At 38.2% G+C, this 23,607-nt stretch overlaps 1 protein-coding gene across 4 annotated transcripts in view; it reads left to right on the forward strand.

The window, feature by feature from the left end:
• The window catches only part of NRG3 (neuregulin 3), a 1,121,259-nt gene extending 1,098,472 nt beyond the window's left edge, over positions 1–22,787 (forward strand). For 2 of the 4 annotated variants that reach the window (XM_003274520.4, XM_030798793.1), the window contains exons 7-10: positions 9,364–9,491; positions 14,545–14,715; positions 20,394–20,465; positions 20,709–22,787. In XM_003274520.4, the coding sequence (XP_003274568.2) occupies positions 9,364–9,491; positions 14,545–14,715; positions 20,394–20,465; positions 20,709–21,216 (879 nt within the window). In that variant the 3' untranslated portion in view covers positions 21,217–22,787. The remainder of the gene's footprint in view (positions 1–9,363; positions 9,492–14,544; positions 14,716–20,393; positions 20,466–20,708) is intronic. The other 2 variants (XM_003274519.4, XM_012503004.2) reach the window with 1 other exon arrangement.
• Positions 22,788–23,607: the final 820 nt, after the last annotated feature.

Raw genomic sequence — 23,607 nt, forward strand, 5'->3', positions numbered from 1 at the left:
TGTCCAAAACTGACCCTACTTTCATTTAACCTTCTGACTCCTGCTGTGTGCATGTGGCAGACCTGGAAACAATGCTGTTATTCTACTGCCAACATGCACCTGCTTCATTTGACCGGCCTATTGATTTAGGTGCACCACCTACAATGTGCTAGGAGCAAAGCAGGTGGGCAGGCAAGAGGAGATGCCTTCATTACCTGGGAGCATTTGCACTAGCCGGCACTTTCAGGGGTGCCAGTTGGATGAATGCTTCCCCAGGAAATAACAATATTAACCAGGGCCTATAAAGGAGTTAACAACAACAACAACAAAAAACACTTGAGCTCATGCTGAGAGCACCAGTGAATGAACTGGGCATCTCCTTATTCACTGCTAACAGGATCTTTTGTATATTATACCAAATGAGCTCTTAACCATGTGCTCACAATAAAGTCAGGATCTGTGTCAAGGAAATAACATAGAATCAACTGCCAGGCTTTGTAACATTGGAGAGGATGCTAATAGGGAGGTCCAGACAGGCAGCTAATCTGAGCACTTAAATTTCACTGAAGATACAATCTTAAGAATAAATTTGTCTAGACCTTAGCTTGTCTCAGAGATAGACCTGCATACATTTGGATGGAACCAAAATAAATACTTTTGGGCTGGGCGCTGTGGCTCACACGTATAATCCCAGCACTTTGGAAGGCCAAGGCAGATGGACAACTTGAGGTCAAGAGTTTGAGACCAGCCTGCCCAACATGGTGAAACCTTGACTCTACTAAAAATCCAAAAATTAGCCGGGCGTGGTTGTGGGCACCTGTAATCCCACCTACTCAGGAGGCTGAGACACGAGAATTGCTTGAACCCAGAAGGCCGAGGTTGCAGTGAGCTGAGATCAAGACATTGCACTCCAGCCTGGGCAACAGAGTGAGACTCTGTCTCTCTCTCTTTATATATATATTTTAGCACAGAGCATAAAATGTCCAAAAGCTATGATCATGGTCAGTCAAGGAAACTTTCCAGGAGGGTTGGTATAGGTGAACTGTTTTGCTGAGAGGAGTATACACCTTGAGGGCCTACACTTGAGCTACTCAGGCAATTAAGGGAAAACTGAATTCTGCCTTTAGTCTCTGAATTCTTTTTGTTTATTTTGATGTGTACTTTTTAAATCATCTATGTTATTTTCTATTTTCTTAAGTAGATCTGATATTTTAGGATAGCTTTCAATTTACAGAAATGTTGAGAGGATACCACAGCAAGTTTCCATACTCTGTATTGTTTCCCCTGTTATTAACCTTGTACATTAGTAGGGCACAATTCTGAAATTAACAGACTAATAAGAATGCATTATTATCCATAAAATCCCACATGTTAGCATTCTCGCAACTGCTATAGTTTATTCTGATTTTTTGAGAGTTTACCTGATTGCTGCCTGTGTTCTAATCCCAGGTACCACATTACATCTAATATTCATGTCTCCTTAGGTTCCCCTTACCTGTGACAGTTTGTCGATTTTTTCTTTTCATGATGACCTTGACAGTTTTGATCAGTACTGCTCAAGAATTTTGTAGGATGCCCCTTTATTGGAATTTGATTCTTTTCTTATGATTACATGGGGGTTACTGGTTTTCTGTGGAAATTTTTTTTTTTTTTGAGACGAAGTCTCGCCATTTTTATTATGTCATATCAAGGATACACACTACAATATGATTTATTATTATAGATGTTTACCTTATCATCTGTCTGAGGTAATATTTGCCAAGCTTCTCCACTGTAAAGTTACCCTTTTCTTCCCTCTCCTTTTGCATAGAATACTATTTGGAAGGAAGTGACTATGCATAGCCCACTCTTAAGGAGTGGGGAGTTACGGTCTTCTTTCCTTATGTTTAAGTATCTACACAAGTTATTTGGGATTCTATCACAAAGGGGTTGTCCCTTCTCTCCCATTTATTTATTTATTCCATCATATATTTATATCAGTATAAATGAACTCATGGATAATATTTTATACTTTGATTTGTAATCCAAGTAGTTAAATACTATGTTACATTCTCATCAGTTTTTTCTGGCTTTGGCCATTGATAGGTCTTTCAGCTGGCTCATGTCATTTTAACATTATGCATCAATTTACTGTAGGTTTTCAGGGGTTTTTTTTGTTGTTGAGCAGTACAAGACACTCCTTGCTTATGTTGTACATTTTCTGCCTTGGTTCTAGAATCATGGAAATATCTAGTGTCTTTCTTTGCAGAATGTCATTGGAGACCGAGATTTGGTGTGTATGTTATTGTTGCTACTGGGGTGTCTTTGCTGGGCCTTCTCAACAGATAGAGATCAAAGATTATATATATATACATATATATGTATATATATATTTTTAAATAATATCTACTTAAGATATATTAAATATGTCTACTTAAGACATATTTAAATAATACATATATTAGAAGATATATTTCTATATTAAAGGTTGTATATAGACTAACATATATCTGTAGATTTTTCTATGTAAGCATCTGCATCTGTATTCTGCTAAACATGTGTCTACATTGATGTCTACCCCCAACTCTAATCCATAACTACATCAATAATTCTACCCTCCTCCTGTTGCTTATTTATAAATTTCCACTCCAACACTGAAAAACCTCCTTCCCATTGTCTATTATTCATGTGCTTATTTTTTCAGTGACAGAATACACATACAGCATTCTCACAATGGTTGTACCATACCTTTGCACTGTCCAACTTTAACGGCTAGGGGGTACATTTGGGCGGTACTTTTGCCTTTAGTCTGCTAAACACTTGTGACCTTTAGAAGAGTTTCTTCACTTTTTTTTCCTCTCTTATGTGAGACGGAAAGGCTACAGGGAGCAGGAATTGGGGAAATGCCTTCTTTCTGATGAGATAAGACTCTGGTAAAATCTTTTTACTACAGGAGTAGGCAATTGTTATTGAGAATGCTCTGTGTGCATTTCAAAATGGTTACTTTTCCCCTTCCACTGTCAGAGACATGAGATGATTTTTTTGTTGCTTTTGGGGTTCTTTGCTGGGAGAACCTGGTGTGGTTCCTGGAGGTCAAACCCATGGAATTATGGGCATTCTGCCTAAGACTACAGACCCCAACTTTCGTTCTAGTGCCCATACAGATTCCAGCAACTTGTACAAATTACTTCTTAAGCATTCCTACCAATTTATGGTTCCAGCAGATTCAGTTGCAGAAAAGCTGGTCTTAGCCATTATTCTCTGTGGTCACTTGCTTCTCCAGATTTAAGGCGGCAGTACGCCCTTCAACCTCAATTATCCAATGAATACAGAAGAGATTTTCAGTTTGTTCACTTATTTTTCTTATTGCTAGGACAGGAATAGCAATTTCCAAACTCTTAGCTTGTCAAAACTGAAACCAGAAGCTATCTGAATTCATGTTCAACCAAAATGTATGGAATATCATTTTGAAGTTGGTCAAATTATTAGACTCTTATCATGCTTCCACAAGTTTCAAGCACCCTCTGGATAGGAATACCAGCAATTTAAACTTGAATTTCAGGTACAAGTAGTCACTAAAACAAAATACTGTGAGAGAAGAAAAAAAGTTCTAAAATAATAAATTTTGGAAACACATTTGTATTAATGGACCAAAATAATACAAATAAAAACAACTGTTTAATATCGCAATAATTCAAACATTTGAAATAACAGATTTAGGAAATATCTATCATGAACACTACGAATAAACAGAACAGGTTAAGAGGTTGATTCTGTGTATGAGTGTTATCCAGAATTTTGGACAAGGCCCTCTATCTCTCAGATTCAAAGAAGAGACTAGGAACTAATGGTACAAAAGATGAATTAGGCTTTTTGACAAGGAAGAAAGGGAGGAAGGGAGGGAGGGAGGGAATTACTGACTTTTAATGATTTGGCAGTTTCTCTACAAGATCTGCATGCTCCAGAAATAGTTGGCTGATATTGTCCCCTGGCAGCCTGTATTAGTCCATTTTCACACTGCTAATAGACCTACCCGAGACTGGATGATTTATGAAGAAAAAGAGGTTTAATGGACTCACAGTTTCATATGGCTGGGGAGGCCTCATAATCATGGTGGAAGGCGAAAAGCACGCCTTACGTGGCAACAGACACAAGAGAAGGGAGAGCCAAGTGAAAGGTTTTCCCGTATGAAACCATCAGCTCTCATGAGACTTATTCACTACCATGAGAACAGTATGGAGGAAACTGCCCCCATGATTCAATTTTCTCCCACCAGGTCCCTCCCACAACACGTGGGAGTTATGGGAGCTACAATTCAAGATGCGATTTGGGTGGGGACACAGCCAAACCATATCACAGCTCTCTGCAGTTGCTGAACATACTTGCTTTCTTCAGTTTGTCATGGATTTGCTCAGAGCATCTTACTTGTTTTTGTAGCTGGGCCTTCTAGGCACCTAAGTTTTTCTTGTAAACCAATTTATTAGATAAAAAAAGATAACAAACCCTCATATGTCTTTTATAGAACCTGAAAGTCAGACAGATATTCAGGATATCATTGCACTTTAATAAACATGTCCATTCATCTGACTTTTTCCATGGGTACTTTGCAATACACAATTAATCAATAATGAAGCACACATAGAGGTATTTCCATTATGTATTGGATCTTTGTTATTTGAGGTTGTTGAAAACAATCATCTTTTCCAAATTATCTCTGTATCTTCTCTTTGTTTTCTGTTATTTTCCTCCATTTTGCAAAAAGACTGACCAGCCTTTATAGGTCCACTGTGAAAAATTCAAATTCTGGTTCAAGACATGGTCATTACTGCCACTTTGTGGCTTATTTGGGAAATTATTGAAAAGAAAACATTTAATTGGAGCTTTTGAATTTAAAGCTGCAAAACCTTGATATGTTCCCTAGTCTCCATAGCTTACACTCATGGATATACTTTTTCCCAAGCATAACACCTAATTAGATAGTTAATAATTTATTTTAATTTAAAAAATCTGCCTCCTAAGTAATTGAATGAGAAACCCACACATGCAAATGCACACAGAAAAATATATGTATGTGTACATACAAAATCTGTGTATATATATATATATATATATATATATATATATATATATAAACACCAGGCTAATTATGTGTATATAAACATAAATATATACACAATCTATTTATATCTATTAATTGCATTTTCCTTATTTACACAAATGGATTTATATGCATACTTTTTTGTGCCTTTTATTCTTTTCAATGGCTGTGTAGTATTCATTTATGGACCTTTCTATTATTTTCGGTTTCTTTCACTTTTGTGTTTATTTCCGTTTTGTTATGGACAATTGTACTGCTGACATACCCTGTAAATTATTATTTTGAACTTTTGCAATTATGGAAATTCGCATGATAGAAATTCTAACAGTAATATTTTGGATCAAAGAGTATGTATATTTAAAATTTTGAAACATATTGTCAATTTGCTCTCCAAGTTAGCACCACGGCTACTTTTCCAGGGCCTTTTCCTTTATCAGATATTCTTGAAATTTAAATTTTTCTATTTATTTTACAGGCAGAGTCTTGTTATGTTGCCCAGCCTGGAGTGCAATAGCTAATCACGTAGCACACTATAATCTCTAACTCCTGGGCTCAAATGACCCTCCCACCTCCACTTCCCAAGTAGCTGGGACTACAGCTGTGCACCACTGCACTTAGCTTAATTTTCTCTATTCTGATTACCACCTCTTTATAATGAGTGCAGTTGCACTCTTTGCCATATGTATGTTGCCTGTCTTTATTTTTCTGTGAAATTCTTGTTCGTCTGTTGCCTTTCATTTTTTTCCAGTTGATTTCTGCCTTTATATCTTAAGAATAGTCTTTAACATATGAATAGCCTATGTTTCCCCAGGCTTTTACTTATATTTTGATTTACTAATAATCATTTTTGTTACTTAAGATACTTAAATTAGTAGTAAATCAAATTTTACATATTTTTTTCTTTATGGTCTCTAGGTGTTTTGTCCTGGTAACAAATGTCTTTCTCCCATAAGGTTATGAATACACCTCCCATATAGTTTTATAAAGGTTTTTAAATGCATTTCCATTATCCAAACAGTTCATTCATATCTTCTTGTGTTAGTCTGTTTGCATCGTTATAAAGCAACGCTGAGGCTGGGTAATTTATAAAGAGGTTTATTTGTCTCACAGTTCTGTAGGCTGTACAAGAAGCATGGTGCCAGCACCTGCTTCTGGTGAGAATTTCAGGAGCTTTTGCTCATGGCGGAAGGGAAAGGGGAGCAAGGTGCCACATGGTGAGAGAGAAAAAATAGAAAGGGGGAAGGGCGCCACGCTCTTTTAAATAACTAGTTCTTCCATGAATTAATAGAATTCATTACTGCAGGGAGGAATACTCATTACTGCAGGAAACTCATTACTGCAGGGAGGATACAAACCATTCATGAAGAATCACCCCCCATGACCCAGACACCTCCCACTAGGCCTCATCTCCAAAATTGGGATCAAATTTCAACACAAGATTCAAAGGGGACAAATATCCAAACCATATCACTTCTCTTTGTCAAAATCTAAAAATATAAATTGAACTAAAATTATACTTTACTGTTATCCGTAGTTATGTTCCTTGCCACAATTCATATGTAATTAAGTTATGACAATGTTAATGGTTTATAATTTTCGTGACTAGTTGAGAAAGCCTTTTTTTTGTTTTGTTTTGTTTTTGATACAGAGTTTTTACTCTGTTACCCAGGCTGGAGTAAAGTGGGGTGGGGGGACCATCTCGGCTCACTGCAACCTCCATCTCCTGGGTTCAGGCTATTCTCCTGCCCCAGCCTCCTGAGTAGCTGGGATTACAGGCACATACCACCATGCCCAGCTAATTTTTGTACTTTTAGTAGAGACAGGGTTTCACCATGTTGGCCAGGCTGGTCTCAAACTCCTGACCCCAGGTGATCTGCCCACCTCAGCTTCCCAAAATTCTGGGATTATGGGCGTGAGCCACTGCACCTGGCCTGAGAAAGCCTTTCATATTGAAGCTTTGTTGTTAGGTAGATAAAAATTTATGAATATTTATCACTTGGTAGATTACTTATTCTATGAATGTGAAATATCCATCTTTCTTCCTTATAAAATGTATTTTACACATAATTGTATTTTATTTGAAATTATTACTGTTAACAGCTTTTTCCCCTATACGTTGCAGGGTATATCTTTACCCATTCTGTCGACTTTTTTCTCTGTTGTTTTTAAATTAGCTTTTTCAGAACATAGAAGACTAGATATTTAAAATGAGTTTGTGAATCTGTCTTCTAATAGTTAAATCTAACCATCCACAGTTTTTATCATCACTGATAGTTTCACACTTATTCCTGTCACATTTATTTCGGATTTACCATGCTCTCTTGTTACAGCCCCCCCTTATTAATTTTTGTTGAATTAATATTATTTTAATTTTTTCATGTATTGTATATTATACAATACTTGTATTCTAGTGCTGTCTAATTTCTAATACTTAAATATATATATTTTGTTCATCAGTGTCTAAAATTAATCAGCATGCATATATTACATTGTCTTTATTCTCAACAATCACAGCTAGGATTTTTTGCTTTTTAAATGTTCATTCTTCTCTCTTTTTATATTCTTTTTCTTCTTAATATCTTCCAGCATGTTGAAATTCTTTGGACTTTACTTTCAAGCATTAATTTTAAAGCCGACATTTTAAGAAAGAGATTACAATAAAATATCTCCCACTACTTCCTCCTAGATTCATTTTTCTTCTGGTTAGAACTATTTCTTTCTCCATTTCTTACTTCATAAGTCATCTTTAGAATCTATGTAAGTATAAGACTACAAGCAGCCACTACCAATTGATTAGAAATGAGACTTAGGGTGGAATTTTTTTTTTGTTTGTTTGTTTGTTTTTTTTGAGAAGGAGTCTCACTCTGTCACCCAGGCTGGAGTGCAGTGGCGCAATCTCGGCTCACTGCAAGCTCTGCTTCCCAGGTTCACGCCATTCTCCTGCCTCAGCCTCTCTGAGTAGCTGGGACTACAGGCGCCTGCCACCACGCCGGCTGATTTTTTTGTATTTTTAGTAGAGACGGGGATTCACCTTGGTCTCGATCTCCTGGCCTCGTGATCCACCCACCTCGGCCTCCCAAAGTGCTGGGATTACAAGCGTGAGCCACCGCGCCCGGCTAGGGTGGAATTTATCTTTCGTTTTTTATAGTTCAGAGATAACATTTCTAAAAGGCTAGGAAACATCTTAGAGTATCATCCTAATTATTGTGTCTACCTTCTTTTTACCTGGATCAAGTGCATTAAGTATTGTTTGTGAATTTTTTCAACAACCCTGTAAGAGAGATTTTATTATCCCACCGTATAGATGTGAGATTCAAAAAGGTTGATTAACTTGATTTTTTTCATCAATGCTTCTAATACTGGCTTCTTTGCTTTTGAAATGAAAAAAAAAAATAAGGTATACTGAGTTTTAGAGTTTTACAGTTACTCAGGATAACACTTAAAATCTGTAGCTTGACACATTGGATACTGAATATCCAGACTCAAAACTCTCTTATTTTGATTAGCATCCTTAAACTTCTACTTCTAAAGAAATTCTTCACCTGAAGTTTCTAGAAGAGAACTCTTCTACCGTTCGCCACCTGTTCCAGCGCCCAGTGTGCAGGGAGTGTTAAAGTTGACAACTTATTGGCTCTTGAGATGCCATGTGATATTTCTTTTGGGGTAAAATTTTTCTGAAGTTGTCATCTACATAAGCCTTCTTTAGGCTTCTACATCTTATAAGTTATTATAGTCAAAGGAGAAACCAAGAGTTCTGAACTGTAAGGAGTGAAATGCTCACAAATTTCTCTTGTTAAACATGGTAACTACGTGGTAACAAGCTGAAAGAGAAAAACAGTGGAGTGTGGTGGCCAGATATTCTGAACCAATGTCTTTCATCATTCTCAGAATGTTATGAAATTTAATAAGTGTTTATTCAATCCTTATTATTAGTAACCCAGCTAGTAATTCAATTTTTTTGGTAAGATGTACATCAACCAAAACATACTTGTAAGTGCCTTTTGGCTGTCAGTCACAGTGTGCCATGAGTGTACATTAATTAAAATGAGATAGCAGGCTTGGGATTCTGACATGAGGAACCCTTTTCAATGGATCCTGTCTAGGCACAGAGATGGTTGGGGCAGGGGAGGTGAATGCTCAATGTGTTGGAAACAGGACACAAATTATGTCTTATCTCCTGCTCTTCTAGTCAGGTGACCAGGAGGAATTGGCATTCCAGTAACTTCTCAATGCCTAGCTCTGGTGTTATAGGCCCTCCTTCCATAACTTATCCTTCATCTCAACTCTGTACGTGTGATTTCCCACAGTATTCAAAGGTGGAAAGGCATCCTGTGACTGCACTGGAGAAAATGATGGAGTCAAGTTTTGTCGGCCCCCAGTCATTCCCTGAGGTCCCTTCTCCTGACAGAGGAAGCCAGTCTGTCAAACACCACAGGTACAAGTAGCTCATCATGGTGGGAGTGGGTACCTTCACACTGTGTGTATGCTGGGTGGCACGTGCCAAGGACTGGCAGCATGACTTAGGAGAGTCAACTGTTCTTGCTTCTCCTGTAGTTCTCTGTGGAGTAGATGCTCAAACACCTCACATCAGGTAAACCAAAGATACCAGTTTCCACAGCAGACAGCATTGCCCCTGTAAGAAACCTGATAGAACTATAGATAACACCCATCAGAGCTACAGACCAGTGAAATAAAAAATTGCATTCTGAAAAACTATTTTTAAAAATGTTACCTAGCCTGCCTTTTCTAGATTACACAGTTAATGAGTAATTCTTCCCTATGCAGCCTAATGTGACAGACTTCAGGTTTTCCAACATGGTTCTTACAAAATAAAATTTTCCACCAGGAAGAAGCCTGGTGAATCTTCTTGGGTTTATAAAATCTTCCGTTATAAATGGTGTGGCAGTTTCTTGCAAGCTTCCCAGAAATTGGCTGCTTTGGAGAAAAAGCCAAAAACATAGTTATTTGACATATTTCATAGCATTCTAAAACTAAACTTGTCCTTCAGCATCTTCTAGTCCACACTTTTCTGTTTTATACATCAGGATTCTGAAACTCCAAATATTAAAGGTATTTGTTCTAAACCAAATGATGAAGTTTATGACTAATGCTAGATTGTATTCAGATATACATCCTCAATCTTTATGGAAGCTGTACAAAGATTTAAGCTTCCTTTTCTTAGTGAGATGTACAATATTTTACAATTTGAAAAAATTATGAAAAATTAAACATTTTAACAATGAAAAAGTAAATAACAGTTGTTCCCAGCAATGAAAGTTGAATGTTGTTGCCCCTTAGTTTTCACATACTAGGCAATAGTTTGCGCAACACCAAGCCGGAAACATACATGATAGAAGAAAACTACTTTCTCCTTCAATTTTAATGAGTTACATGAAAAGGATTTTATTGTTTCTGGCCACATTTACTTTGAGAATTTTAGTCACTCTTGACACTAATCCTCAGCACTTGATGGTAATTTTTATTCTCATTCTACATGAGTAGAGACTAAAACACCTAGAGTTTGCCATTTAAAAAAATATGGTACGAATCTATGTTCAATTCAGGATTCAAATATGTTTGGCTCTTGGATAATTGCTTTAGCTATTCTTACTGCAAGTTTTGATTTATATCAATGTTGCATTTACAGAATATATTCCTGTGACAAGAGCATTTCATTTCACTGGACCTAATGGAAGTCGTCTTAATTAGGGAAAGAAGTCCAATATTACCAGTCTTTTAGAAGACAGATATTTTCTCCCAAATGGTATTTTCTCCTCCTGATTATGACACATGTTAAAGTAGTATTCTACCTAGTCAAGTAATTCAGTATAATATCATTCTAGTATTATATGAACTGTATTCTGTCATAAATGTTTTAAAATTGAGATATATGTTTTAAAACATCAGCTCTTAATATGTTTGAGCTGCAATATTCCTATCCCCAGTTCTCGTGTGCTTTTATGCTCCCTCCTACACTTGGCTTCTCCTATGGTATCCAGTAGTCACTCACAGATTAAATAAGGACATCTTGAAGAGACCTTCCTTTTTGTTTGGATCAATGACATTGTAGTATCTATTGACATACATTGTGTCCTAATAGATGGGCAAGGGTTGACTTACAAAATGCTTTTAGAACTTTGTAAATTATAATTTAATATATCATAGCTTTTGTTTTGTAAAACATGAAATAGACTTAAACGTTTTCATGATTGATAACCCAGGCACTGATTTATACATCCTGCAAACTGCACCATAATTTCCTGCATGCCACTGAGTGAGAAGGCCTGAATAGTTGATTGATCAATAGGCATAAAACTCTTTTTAAGACAGGTCACTAGTTCATACTGATATGCTTTGTTGTTATGACAGTTTAGTGAACTATGAATAATTAATTTCTTTTGTGCACTTCAAATATGACTCATTTGGATAACTCATGTATGAAACAAAGCTATTAATTCAAAGCCATTATTTCTAATGTTTAGTTCAAAAAAATCCCATCTGTTTAGAAAATAAATCTATTATGGCATGTCATATTTATTGCATTATATTTTGGCAATATAAGTCACTTATCTTTTTTTATTATTTTATTTTTTTGGAGATAGAGTCTCACTCTGTCACCCAGGCTGGAGTGCAGTGGTGTGATCTCGGCTCACTGCAACCTCTGGCTCCTGAGTTCAAGGGATTCTCTTGCCTCAGCCGTCCAAGTAGCTGGGACTACAGGCGCATGCTAGCATGCCGGGCTAATTTTTGTATTTTTAGTAGAGACGGGGTTTCACCATGTTGGCCAAGCTGGTCTTGAAGTCCTGACCTCAGGTGATCCGCCCGCTTCAGCCTCTGAAAGTGCTGGGATTACAGGTGTGAGCCACTGTGCCCCGCCATGTCACTTATAAAAAGCACGTATGTAGGTTTTTTGCATTGAAATAATTCCAGGGTTTTCAGTGACAGAGAGGACCCTTTGAATTGCCAGCTAGGGCAGGGGAGCTAGAGGAACTCATCGTGCTGAGCACCTACTGTGTGCCAGGCTCCATGCCCCATGCTTTGCATTCTTCCTCTCTTTAAACCTCCACATCCCATAGCGAACCTAGGAAAATTCTTAAGTAGAATGCTGATGTCTTCCTTTTGTCACTCCCTTCTCACTCTGGCAGCTAGTGTCTACTTTTTTTGTTTTCTGCCTTGCCCTGTACACCAAGAAGGCTGCAGGCTCTCATGTCCTCTGGTTTCTGTGGGTTCGGTGTGAGGCACAGGCATGAGATAGACGGCAGGGAGGAGAGTGAGGTCATGGCACTTGTGTCCCCTTCCTCCCTGCTTGATTGCCTTCCTTATGTCCCTTTTCTGGGGCCCTGGAGCCTGCAATGTGGCCCCCTCCTTACAACTCACTTTCTCTCTCCATTCTGGTTCCCAGCAGTTCCTGCTCCCTCTCCTTGTCCCTTAAGTCACAGGGATAATAACAGCTTCCCATAGTAGTCCTGGGGCACAGCAGTCTCCTTTATTGCTTTTTTTCCCCTCAAACACTTATCACACTTTTGTATATAGCAAAATCTCTAACAATGAACCAAGTTAAAGTGCCATCTATGTCTCTCCAGGACTCTGACTGGCACAAGTACTTCCATCAGCATCGTGCTTCTAGTAACTAGTTACCTGCAGACCCGAGACTTATACCCAGTCACAGCTAACTCTAGCATCCAAGCCTTCATGCCCCACAGACCCCATCATTGCCATTGGATTGTAGATAAAAGTAGGAAGGCAAGGAAGCAAATTAGCTGTTAGAGAGCTTCTCCAACTTGTGGGCTTAGTGAGCTAACTAGACATCTGTTGTTAGGCATTTGGGGACACACCATACCGGAAGTATCATGATAAGGAATGAAGGTATAGGGGCTAGGCACAGTGGCTCATCCTGTAATCTCAGCACTTTGGGAGGCCTAGGTGGGTGGATCACCTGAGGTCAGGAGTTTGAGACCAGCCTGGCCAACATGGTGAAACCTCGTCTCTACTAAAAATACAAAAATTATCCTGCCATGGTAGGGGGTACCTGTAGTCCCAGCTACTTGGGAGGCTGGGGCAGGAGAATCACTTGAATCCAGGAGGTAGAGGTTGCAGTGAGCCGAGATCATGCCACTGCGCTTCAGCCTGCGTGACTCTGTCTCAAAAAAAAAAAAGAATGAAGGTATAGCAATGAATGTTGCCAGATATGATCTCCTGCTTGCACACATTTGGGAAGTTAATGTTGGCTTGAGGAATATAAAGTTTGATCAGTCACCGTGCCACAATCAAGAAAGTGGCTACTCATGCTCAAATATCAGATTTTCAAACTCTGACCTTAAATAATATTTGCAAAGTCTTGTTTTGTATTGACTAAGTAGAATTAACAGTCATATTGATGGAAGAAAAGTGACAAAACCCCAAAGAATATAGTGATATGGGTAAAATGTCTCTGAGAGACTGGTTTCTTTAGAAACTTGATAAATTTATTGAAATTTTGAGAATGTTTTCATCTTTCTTTCTATGGTTGTATTGATATTTACAGAGTTAAATGAGAATGCAGCACAAAATTCTCAGTTCCTTTATTATTTGAGCACTGAAGAACCAGTGTGACCACATAAACTAGCATCTCGTGGAATGTCTACACATGAATGAAGTTCTCCTCACCCATCTACAGTAGGGTTAATTCAGTGGGGTGGAGATGGGAATGGATATGGAATAGGTAATGAGTCTCATCAGCAATGGATTTTTATAGAGTCTAGTTCTTTTCCGTACATAATCTATGTAGGAATTCTCACTTTGTTAAGGCCTGTGGTATATAACCCACTTACGTGTTTTGCTCATTGATGGCATCTATAAACATATAGTTATTTAGGCATTTGGATGTATGAGTCAAATAAAATATATAATCAGATGTTTATTAAAAGCAAACTCAGAAGAAAAATAATTTAGTTTGTCAAGATTGATTAAAATCTGAGGTAGTGAACAGGGAATTTAACACATATGTTAATGAGAAAATGCCAATTAAAATTTGTTAATTTTATCGCTAATAAGTGAATTTTTTTCCCCATAAATCCCTTCTGAGCTTACTGTGTTTAGTTTTTGTCAGTGTCTCATAAGAAGGCTATTTTTATTTCTATTAGAGAGACAGCTACGATGGCTTGGATAATCAGGATGGATGGGAATGAGGAGCTTGAGAATTCCTTAAGTTCACCTCTTACCTTGGCTGGAAAGTTGCAATGATTTTCATCAGTCATGCTGTAACCTAGAAAGCCAGAAATCCAGGAACTTCCCTTTTTCTCAGTGTCTCCAAAGGTAAAATGGGTTGGGCTATTCCTGATCCCATTCTACCACATATACTACATTCATGGATGGCCCCTGGCCTAGAACTTTGAGAATTTCGGGTGCAGATTCAGTGTTTGCAAAGCTTGAGCAGCCACCTGTGAGGTTATTGCTATGATGTCTTTTGTTTGTTTGTTTGTTTGTCTGTTTTCATTCCACCCCAGCAGGAGTCTATCCTCTTGCTGCAGCCCAGGGCAAAGAAGTGGCATGCTCCATAGGAATGCCTTCAGAAGGACACCTCCATCACCCCGAAGTAGGCTAGGTGGAATTGTGGGACCAGCATATCAGCAACTCGAAGAATCAAGGATCCCAGACCAGGATACGATACCTTGCCAAGGGTAGGTCTTAAAACAGCAGTGGAATTTAGGGAGGGTGTCTTTAATGCCATAGCTTTAAGTTAAGTTTTAAGTTCCTTGGGGTTTATTCATTGATTTATTCATTAACTGGCTATATATGCTTACTGCCATCTTTGTTCTACAAAAAGTGAACCAACTTTAAAGTATAGGTGTGATGGAAATAAGTATCAGGGAAACATTAGATTAGAAAGAAATGTAACTAGGAAGAAAGTAAGTGTAGATCTCTAGGCAATATGTTATTAGATTATTTGCTAATAGAACTGGAAATTTGTCTTTGATTTAAAAAATCAAAGGAGGATTAAAGTGTCCCTTCATCTGCAGATTAGAAAAAGGACCGAATTCTCTGATAAGTATTGTCAACAATACACTAAACAATAACTCATGGCATACGTACAGTATCTGCTTCCCCTGAGCTTGAATGTAGAATTTGGGTCAATGTTGAGAGTGTAAAGTCAAAGTACAACTTACTGAACTCATATCTGCAAGTTAGGAGTAGAAGGATGGGCTTTGGACACCACTGCTGCTGCTCTTTTCAGTACAAAAGGTATCCCTTCCTCTGGTGGACACAGATCCATAGAGGCCTCAAAGTATGGTGAGCTGAGTACAGGATGAATGTTGGCCATTATCCACGTAGTTGGCATAAACCACCCAGCTAAACATGCGATCCTCACTTAAACTGACTGGAATTCAAATCCCATCTCTGCTCCTTACTACTAGTGTGACTTCGATAATATTTTATGATGTGGTCTTAGATGCTCTTATCTATAAATTGAGAAAAATAGACCAGGCACACTGGCTCACACCCATAGTCCCAGCACTTTGGGAGGCTGAGGCATGCAGATCACTTGAGCTCAGGAGTTTGAGACCAGCCTGGGCAACATGGCAAAACCCCATCTTTAACAAAAATACAAAAAATTAGCTGGGCATGGTAGTGTGTGCCTGTGGTCCCAGCTGCTTGGGAGGCTGAGGTGGCAGGATCCTTTGAGCCTCAGAGGTGGAGGCTATACTGAGTGTAGATGGTGCTACTGGACTCCAACCTGGGTGACAGAGTGAGACCCTATCTCAAAAAAGAAAATAAAAATACACATAATTGAGTAAAATAATATCAACCCCCTGAAGATTGTTGGGCAGATTTTTTAAAATTATGTGTGCAAAGAGTTTGTAGTAGACACACAGTAAGCAGAGAAATGGTACTGGTATTTATTGTCACAGTAATTGTTATAATTTTTTCAGTAATTTCAAGTGCAATGCAATCAGGGTTTACTCTGGAAATTTCAGAAATCACTTCCCTCACTCAAGCCAGGTTCTTGTGGCTCTGTTTTTATCTCTCTGAACGAGCCAAGTCAGGTTTCTATGCTGCTTTGGCCTGGATGATTTTTCCAGACTGTCTCTATCAGGCTAAAGATCAAAACAAGGGTTAGGTCTAGCACAGAGCCTCACGTTTCTCTTTTCATATGGGCATGGGATATATGGAGCAGTGTCCTGTCTAACAAAGGTCAGCAACAGATTTCTTCAGGAAAACTAGAAGATAGGAAATAAATGGCCGTGGCTAGGTTTTATAATTTTGAAGCAATTCCAAATGGACTGTAAAAGCCATTTGGTACAGATTTAGGGTGACAGTTGCAAAGTAAACATAACAGCCAGGGGGTTCAAAATGTATAATGCAAGTCAAGAAGCAGTTTGCATTTCTCTTGGTATTATCTGTGGAAAAGCAGGCTGGCATTTAACCCATAATTATAATTGATCATGTTTCATAGTGCCTTTTCCATATAAATAACTAATGATGCCTCTTATTAATGAATATGACTATATACATATACATAAAATCCCTGGGATGAATGTTACAAGAACAAGTGAGGGAAAATCAACTTCAGAGATTTTGTGAGTGGACAAAAAACCCAGCCCATGCTGGCCTTTTTTTTCTATTGGGCACTGTTATGACCATCATTCCACATGTTCGAGTAGTAAGGGTGCTTGGAGCCTATGCCAGGCTCAAGCTTGAACCATGCACATATCATCAGGGGCTCAGAGATCTCATTACATGTTCAGGCAATGCTTTGCTTTTTTAACCTCCTGGGAGACTCACACTTATTTCCTGCGTGGTGGTGGTTTTGTTTTGGTTCAGTCACTATTGGGTTGGAATATTCTCTCCAGTTGCCTGGCCACAGGTGTTTTCCCATGTGTGATATCCACCAGATGTTGATAAATGGTGACTCTAAGTTTAAGTCACTGTATGCCCAGCACAATGAAGCTCAAGGAGCAATCTCATTCTTAGTTCTTAAAAACAGCCATTTTCCACTCCCAGGGGACTGACTGTCTCTCTGGACTGGAAATGGGATTGGTAATAGAATTTCACAGCTAAAGGCGCTCTTTAAATCTGGCCCCAGCCTGGAGGAAGGGGAAATGAATTCTCAAGAGCCATCAGCGATCTGCTGCTTGTTTACCAAGCAAGTGGGCGCTGTCTACGACAGTTAGGCTCCCAATGTATGTGGCTTCTTTCCTTGGCAAGAACTTCAGCCCGGCTTGAACCTAACATCCATCTTATTGTAGCCTGGGGAAGGAGTGAGGTGGAGAGGAGATTCTTGAGGAAACTTTGTCATGACTGGAGCCCTGGTCAATGACAGCCATGGTAATGGCTCACAGAGTTTGAACTGTATCATGTCAGGAAAATCAAGCTAATGTATTCGTATGCCAGACAAAAAGAGATGGAATCACAAAAGTTAGATTCACGCCTTAAAAGTAGATAAAATTCAAAATATACTGAATACCTACCACACCTAACTAGCAACTTTATATACTTCTCTTCAGTTATTCTTTAGAAATATTATGGATAAGCACATTAAGGATATCAGAGTTTAAATGGCTAGCCCAATGTGACATACACAGTCCCATGTAAAGGAGCTGAGATTGAATACTGGCTTTTCTGACTAAATAAACCACTAAATCAACAAGGAATGTGAAGAAAATCACATTTATGGCTGATGATTTGTAAATGGAATATCTAATTTTATGGCTTCAGAGAGAAGCGTTGATTCCTTCAAAATAGTCTGTTCATTCATTTTCATGTGCCCTAGGAACCGAGATGGTTTGGGGTCTCCTAGAGTAACACAAATTCCTTAGCCTGACTCATGAATGACTGGGAACCAAACCAAGTGACTAATAGTTGGAATCTTTCTTCTTTAAAATAATGCTTCAACTCGCATAGTTACAGACAAGATGCATTTGTAATTTCTTTGTTGAGGATGAGAGGAAGACTAGCCTGAAGTGAAATGACAAGCTCATGGACCGAACTTGTGGAAGCATCATTGGCCCTCAGGGGATACAGAACTTTGAATCCTCTGACTCAGAATCACATCTAGAAATTTAGCTCTCACTTAAACTTCTGCTGGAATACCAGTGATGAGACACTCACAGCATCTCTGGGGGGAAGTGAGGCTTGCCACTGTGTCTCTGGTAGAACAGGGCAGAGACATTATTTCAATTAGTCCTCAGAAAAATTCCCCCTCCCTCTGAGCAATCAAGTTAGTGTTACTACCTGATTGTTTTAATTGATGGCAAAATTAAAGTGAGGCTGCCATTTGTCTGAGATTCCAGAGCATATAGTAATTTTGGAACTTGAAATCATGTCTAATTCAAAACAAAATCACAGTTAGGAAAGTTCTCATTGTTTACAGCTCATCTTCATGTCATGGTAACATTTTAAATTTCAGTTGTTGCCAGTCATGTGTTCAAAGCCTGACTTGGGAAGTGACACATAATAGTCCACTGCAATTCCTCTTTCTCATCTAAATCCTTTAGTCAGTCCTCTGGCATATGAGAAGAATGCTCGAAGTTTGGCGTGAATTGCCTTTGATTATGTCTTAGTCATGCCACATAGTTGACTTGTTGAATTTACATTCTTTAAGATATTTGCACCTTTATCCAACTGTTTAGCTCCAAGTGTAAGAATTTTTACCTATCACCATCGCATATCAACTTACCAGATTCTACCTGCTGGTATACCCTGATGATATTTATGTGAAATGCTATCCCGGCTACGTTTCTTGTCTCTGTTTCACTGGTGAACCTGACAGGCAGACTTTCTATATTTTCATACATACGAATCATGCTAACAAGATGGTGCTGAGAGCGAAACAAAAGCCTGAAATTTGTTTCCTTACTTCTTGTTGAAACTGATTTATTGATTTGAACTTTTAGGCTCATATTTTCAGCTCATATACTTTAGGCTCATATATTTTAGGCTCATATTTCTCATATAACATTAATGAGAATGGAATAATATTCCCCAAGAATTTCTAAATATGTAGCTGTGCAGTTTGTATGAATAAAGATTACATATCCCCAAAAAGGTATTCTGGTTCCCCTTAGGATAGTCATTGATTAGTAACCTCTAACATTGACAGTAACAATTAGAATAAGACAACTTGGGTTTAAATTTTCTGTGTGACACATAGTAAAGATATAATTTTGGGAAAGTCATTTGAGTATGTCTTAGTCTATTTTACGCATCCATTAAATGATAATAATAAATAAACTACAAGGTTTTTGAAAAATAAAATGAGTTAATTGGAGGTGAAAGTGATTTTTACAAGCACTGTGCAGATGTTAGCTGTTGTTATTAAGTCTGAAAACAGACATTAAGTAGGATATAAAGGGAGAGTTTACCTTGAAGATTTCTTTATGTATTCATGTGTTCACTCAGTTAAGGTGTATTGATTACCAACTCCGTATTAGGCACAGTAAGAGAGGATGGGCCTACAAGGGCTTAAATCTCTTCCCTGTTTCTGTTCACTGTCTGGTGGAAAGACCTGTTTTGCTCCCATCATGTCCTTACAATAAGGATTTGCATTTAATGTGCAACACACTGCATTGCAATTATTATCTACATGTATAAACATGATTTTCATTTACATAATAATGGTAGTCAAGGAAATGAGATTTATTGTATGGAAGGTTGATATGTTTAAATTGTGTCAAAATTTGAATGTTTAATGTTTAAATTAGGGACAAATAACTAAGAAATAGAATAAAACACTACTTTTCAAGTTCCAAAACCCCATTTCTATAAATCTTCTATGTACCTGTCCCATTTTCTGTCACGGAACAGCACAGAGGAGACAGATTTACCAGCCCTGAACAGGCAAGAAGGGAACTTAGAAGATTCTGCTATATTCAAATGACTTGCAATGGCATATTGGCATTCTTGACAAGCCCTTGCCATGGACCGAAGAACTACCTTACTTAGTTTCTTGATTACTTGGTTATAAGGAAAGATGCTAGATGGGTAGAAGCCCTATGCAACCCACTTCATATTCATCCCCAGGCAGGTAGAGGAATCGTTAGCCTCCCATTCCCATCTGCTGGCTCAGCAGTCTGGCAGTGAGATGGTTCCTTTAGAGCACAGTGCCAGTGGAAACTGGATTCGGATCCCCTAAAATCAGTGTGAAGCAGAAAAACTCGTGATTATAGTACCTGGATGCTTAATATTGGGCTTCTTGATTGGCTTCGACTAGGGTGGCCACAATAAGTCTACTGGACAAACCCAGGGCTGAGAGGGTGGTCGAGTTGATGGAGTGGACTAATGCCATTATGGGTGTCCTGTTTGTCACAATGGAAAGGCCACACTTACCTGCTCAATCCCCATTTACTTTGTATTCTAGGATAGAGGTCAGGAAGACTATATCCCACCTGCCTATACAGCTGTGGTGTGTTGAAAGACCCCTGGACTTAAAGTAAGAAGATCTGGGTTTGAGTCTCAGTCTGTCACTTATTTTCTGTGTGACCTTGGGCAAGTCACTTCACCTATTTGAGCTTCAGTTTACTTCTCTGTTTAACTGGGAACCTATTATCCGTCTCATGGGGTTGCTGTGAGAATTCAGTGAGATGGTGCATGTGAAAAGTGCTTTGTGGATTGAGTATTGCTCTAACAAAGCCCAGCTGAAAGCAGAAGGAGTAACACTGTGTTTCTTTTTCAGGTATTCATCCAGTGGTTTAAAAACCCAACGAAATACATCAATAAATATGCAACTGCCTTCAAGAGAGACAAACCCCTATTTTAATAGCTTGGAGCAAAAGGACCTGGTGGGCTATTCATCCACAAGGGCCAGTTCTGTGCCCATCATCCCTTCAGTGGGTTTAGAGGAAACCTGCCTGCAAATGCCAGGGATTTCTGAAGTCAAAAGCATCAAATGGTGCAAAAACTCCTATTCAGCTGACGTTGTCAATGTGAGTATTCCAGTCAGCGATTGTCTTATAGCAGAACAACAAGAAGTGAAAATATTGCTAGAAACTGTCCAGGAGCAGATCCGAATTCTGACTGATGCCAGACGGTCAGAAGACTACGAACTGGCCAGCGTAGAAACCGAGGACAGTGCAAGCGAAAACACAGCCTTTCTCCCCCTGAGTCCCACGGCCAAATCAGAACGAGAGGCGCAATTTGTCTTAAGAAATGAAATACAAAGAGACTCTGCATTGACCAAGTGACTTGAGATGTAGGAATCTGTGCATTCTATGCTTTGCTCAACAGGAAAGAGAGGAAATCAAATACAAATTATTTATATGCATTAATTTAAGAGCATCTACTTAGAAGAAACCAAATAGTCTATCGCCCTCATATCATAGTGTTTTTTAACAAAATATTTTTTTAAGGGAAAGAAATGTTTCAGGAGGGATAAAGCTTACCATTAAAGCTTTTGGGTAGAATTCTGAATCCAATTTCAGTTAGTCCCAACACTATCCTCTTTGGCTCCTAGAAGATGTGGGTAATTCAGACCCTTGGCCCCACAGTGCCAGTGTCTCATTAAAAAACACTGGCAGTTACCTGGTTTCAAAAAGAGGAGAGCTGCATCCCGCAGGTGGATGCATCAGTGAGCAGGTGGCCCTTGCCATTTGGCTTGCCAATCCCAAGCCCTAAATTTCTATTCACCCAATAGCCTCATCACAGGTTACGTCATGTCGAGAAATGTAGTGTTTTCTATTTGATTTTTGGAGAATGCCACAAAAGACTCTGCAATGGGAAGGAGGACAGGAGATAGAAGGAGAAACCGGGGGCAATCTTAACTACTCTTGTGTGCCACCTTCCTCTGAGATTTGAATGCACAGATCTCAGCTGGAGGTATGAAATTATTACAGAAAAAGAGACAAAAAAATCACTATATCGTGTCACTAAAATCATGCTAATAGAAATGTTTTTCCTTGAGATTGTTTAGAGGCTCTGAAGAGCGTTTCTCAGTTTTTGTGTGCCTGTGTGCACATGTGTGTGCGAGCGTGTGTGTGTGTGGACTTGCTCACACGGGCACATATGCTGTAAGCACATGTGTTCATTGTGCGTATGTGTGTGCATGTGTGCGCGTATTACGCTTGCTAAAATTTGTTCTGAAACATCAGGGAATCTAATATTCAGAAAAAGTATTTCCCTCTTAGATCTGTTCACTTTAAATTTTTCCATTAAGTATAAAGTTCAGTTAGTTCTTAAATCAAGGTCACTTGCATGGTGGGGTCATATAAAACTCTTGACACTGTCTAGACCATTTTCTGATGTGAATACTTTTGAGAGGATCAACTATTGGCTCATTAATGATATCAGTATCATAAGGTGAGTTCATCGAGGATGTGTGTTTATTTGAATCATGCCTACTTAAATTACTAACACAAGACAATTAACAAATTGACAGTTACCATTTGCTTTCTCATCGTCCTCATTACTATTTATTTTATAGCAAGTCTACTACGTGTGGACCAAGGCTTCGGCTTCTGTGGTTAGTATGGGAAGAATAAATCATTGAAATAAAAATACCCAGACTATTCAGTTCACAAGAAACCCCCCAAAAGAACAGTAAATTGTGTTGTATGTTCATTTGGAATAAAGCAATATTTTTACCACTGCTAAGGTGAACTGAAACCTCTCCTGAAGATTTGTCTGTTTATTTACCCTCACTTTCATGGGACATATGAGGAAATTAGTGTTCACATACCCAGTCTTTTTCCAATTACTGGTGGTGTTGAGTTGTTATGTTTACACTGTTTTAAATAAAAAGGCACTGTATTTGAAAGCATAAAAGATTTCTTTTACTGCAGTTTTGGAAAACCTTTGTGGAAGACACATTCCATGGAAAAGGAATGTAACTGTTGTTGAGTCAAGCAGTAAATATATACAATTCTTATTTCAGGTTAAGTTGTTTCTGTTGAAAATACATTGCAAATTGCTCTTTGGGTACATCAGCTATTAGTAGACATATTGTCATCCAGAAAAAAGAAAGAGCACTATGTATTTATCAGAACTACTTAATAGAAATTCAAAGTCTCAGATGTGGAAACACTTTGGTAAAAATGCACTTTACATTTAACAAAAGGTTGTGTGATATTTATTATTTGTTCTGTTTTAGTTCCATTGTTTTGAATATGGAGGCAATATTGGTAGAATTTCAAAAGATTATTATAAATTTGTAATGTCTAGATCATCTAAGTTCTCATTTAAAAATATTATATCTATGGGAACATTTTAGAAAATGGTCTTAAAAGCTAACAGGTCTATAAAAACCCAGTAAGTTGAGCATCCAATTTGTCATTGTGTTGAAATTTATCACAATTATCAAACAACTGGAAGGCCTCACAACTTTGTTGAAGTCAACCTTGTTCTTGTTTTTTGTTGTTTTTTTTTTAACTAAATGTTATACTTGCTTATCTGGAAGATTGGTTCTGAATTTACCATTAAGAAGTTATATGCTGTGTGACTCACTGCAGTTATTCTAACATATTGTTTACACTGAAAACATTAAGATTGTCAATGAAACCTATGTCTTGGTCCAACCCCTTTTAAAAAATACAAAAAACTGTGTTATGTGATTATAATCCCACCCCCCATGTATTCTAAAA

The sequence above is a fragment of the Nomascus leucogenys genome, chromosome 18 (genome assembly GCF_006542625.1).
Source record: "Nomascus leucogenys isolate Asia chromosome 18, Asia_NLE_v1, whole genome shotgun sequence".
Classification (NCBI taxonomy): Eukaryota; Metazoa; Chordata; class Mammalia; order Primates; family Hylobatidae; genus Nomascus; species Nomascus leucogenys.